The following is a 2,585-nucleotide window of genomic DNA, read 5'->3' on the forward strand; positions in this document are numbered from 1 at the left end:
AAAGAAGACGAATCAAATTACATCTAACATGCAATATTCTCTATTGAAAATAATGTCTTACTTTTTTCTCTCGTGAAATAGCTAGCTTGAAATTAAAGTATCTTTCTATCTTTATTATCTTGAACTTGAGAACTAGCTAGTCTCGTGATGGATCATGCAATTGTCTCATGACGTGGTAGCTAGAGAGACTAAAACAGTAAACCTTGTTTTATGTTCTGCTGAATTAACTTGATTAAACAAGGGTCGTTTCATCTATACTATTATTAAGAGAAGAGGCTTTGTTAGTCAAAATCTAAAATTTTGACAGAATTAACCCTAGAAGATTAATAAACTTTGAAAATTAATTAAATCACAAGGATAATTAAGCTCACAAGGATAATTCAGACATTTACAAAATATATTTTTATTAAAAAAATTTGAAAAAAAATATCCACAACCCACTTTTCTCTCTCCCATTTTCTTTTCTCTGCAATAACCAACTTTTTTCTTTTTTCTTTTCTGAAAAAAAAATTTAATAACTTGCACATGCAGAGCATGTGTGGAAAAATGCTAGTATACATTAAGAAATTATTAACCGTAAAATTAATTTATTGAGGATTGAATAAATAAATTAATTAATTAATATCATATAACCGTATTAAATCAATATTAAAGTAATACATACGAGTCTAAACTCACTCACGCTCACTCACGATCGACCTTTAAGCCACATACAATAAGTGAAGATTAACTTTTACTACTACTCATGCACTTGATAAATAGAACTTATTCTCTTATTAATTTCAAGAAACACACTTACACTTTGGATATTGATGTACTACAAATGCTATTACATATCACTCTTGAGGGAACTAGTAACATTATACTCAGCAGAAGTACTAGTTTCTAGTCTTCCTCCCCCGAAACTGAGGTGATACTTTGACTGTTTATTAGGGTAGAAAACCCCAAAGTGTTTCTCCAGCTCTGGGTTTTTCTGGTTCTCATCAAACATGGCAAACAAGTAAGTCTCTATGGCCCTACCAGGCCTCTTTGGGGTGCCCCCTTTCACATGCTGAATCAATTTGGAGTAATAAGTCCGAGCATTCTCAGGAGACGTTCCAAAGCCACCTGCCGAAGGCCACCCGCTTTCGGACACAACAACCTCCAAAGAACCACCCCATGCTCTCTCAAGAGCCGAGTACAAAGCATCCAGCATCGCATCAAACAGGTTTTGGTATCCTTTATTACCATCCCAAGCAACAACCGAAGGCGAAGTGAACAAGGCGTAAGGAAGAGAGATGTCTCTAGGGTTCCCAACATAACTAAAATATGTGTATATGTTAGCAAGCAGTGGTGCTTTAGCATAAACCAAGTAGCCGATAATTGGGTCCAGATAGCCTCTCACGTCACCACGAAATGCTCCTTGGGATGGAGGGTAAGAGACTCCTATTAAGGTCGTGTCGATGGCGGTTGAGACCTTGATTCGGTCATGTAGGTTGGCTGCTCTGACTGCCTGGTACACGTGCTGCATGGCGGGGAGGAGGAACTGAGCCAGAGATGTGTCTCCGTTAACGGGGCTTACTTCATTTCCAACGGCAATGTACTTGATTCTGACGCTAGGGTAGAAGTTGAGGACATTTGTTTTTACCCAATTTTGGGCATTGGAGGGGTTTTTAGCGAAGTCCTGAAGGAGCGAGTTTGGAACACCGAGGATGAGTTCGATGTTGGAGCCTCGGAGAGCTTCAAGAGCACCGTGGTTTGGGTCGTAGAGTCTCATCCGGTTGATCTTGTTTGATTTGTAAAGAGATATGACTTCCGAGTGGGAAGGGAGATTGTTGCCCATCATTCCATAACAAACACCTACTGATGATTGTGCGCCTGCATACATAGAGTACGTTAAATTAGCTAGGTCCGAATCTCACATAACTTCAATCCGGACTATAAAATACAGGAGCCATGATCTACGTGTTTCATTTCAATCGGGAACAACCAGTGACTGACATGATGTAATCGAATATACAGAATAATTTCTAACCAGTACCATGCATGCGTTAAGAATACAACTCGAGAAGTCCATAAATATATATTTTTATGCAATAATTTCAGAACAGTGTACTATCATCATTATTATTAATTTTTGGATATACTAGAACTAACTTAAACTGCTAAAAACATAACTTCGACGAGAGAGAGAGAGAGAGAGAGAGAGAGATTTCACCTGGTATAGAAAGGATTGCCACCAGAAGTCCCAAAAGAAACATGATGCTAGTCGTGAATGGAAGAAATATAGTAGCCATAGCCATAGAAAAGAATAGCTAGCTGGTTTGGTTTTTGTCATGTCATCCAATTGGGTTCTATTTATAGACATGGAGATTAATCAAGTTTCTCCTAGGCTGATTGCGATGAATATAAAATGCATTCCCTTCTGGATATTTTAGCTTATATTGATGCATGGCGGCCTATATATGAAATAAACTTATATTAATGCTTGGCGGCGGCCTATATATGAATATATACAAAAATAAGATGCATCCTATTAATCCACATATACATAAACATAGATGAGGTCGATGTAAAGCATTTGTCATTACAAAAATGATAAAAGG

General features: G+C 37.5%; 1 protein-coding gene across 1 annotated transcript; it reads right to left on the reverse strand.

Annotated features, from left to right (window-relative positions):
- Positions 1–738: 738 nt before the first annotated feature.
- LOC133710617 (glucan endo-1,3-beta-glucosidase, basic vacuolar isoform) lies at positions 739–2,329 on the reverse strand. The gene is made up of 2 exons (XM_062136730.1): positions 2,198–2,329; positions 739–1,857 (listed from the first exon to the last, which is right to left on the reverse strand). The coding sequence occupies exons 1-2, from the start codon at positions 2,280–2,282 to the stop codon at positions 830–832; spliced, it is 1,113 nt and encodes a 370-aa protein (XP_061992714.1). The 5' UTR covers positions 2,283–2,329; the 3' UTR covers positions 739–829.
- Between the last annotated feature and the right edge of the window lie 256 nt (positions 2,330–2,585).

The sequence above is a fragment of the Rosa rugosa genome, chromosome 5 (assembly GCF_958449725.1).
Source record: "Rosa rugosa chromosome 5, drRosRugo1.1, whole genome shotgun sequence".
NCBI classification, from domain to species: Eukaryota; Viridiplantae; Streptophyta; class Magnoliopsida; order Rosales; family Rosaceae; genus Rosa; species Rosa rugosa.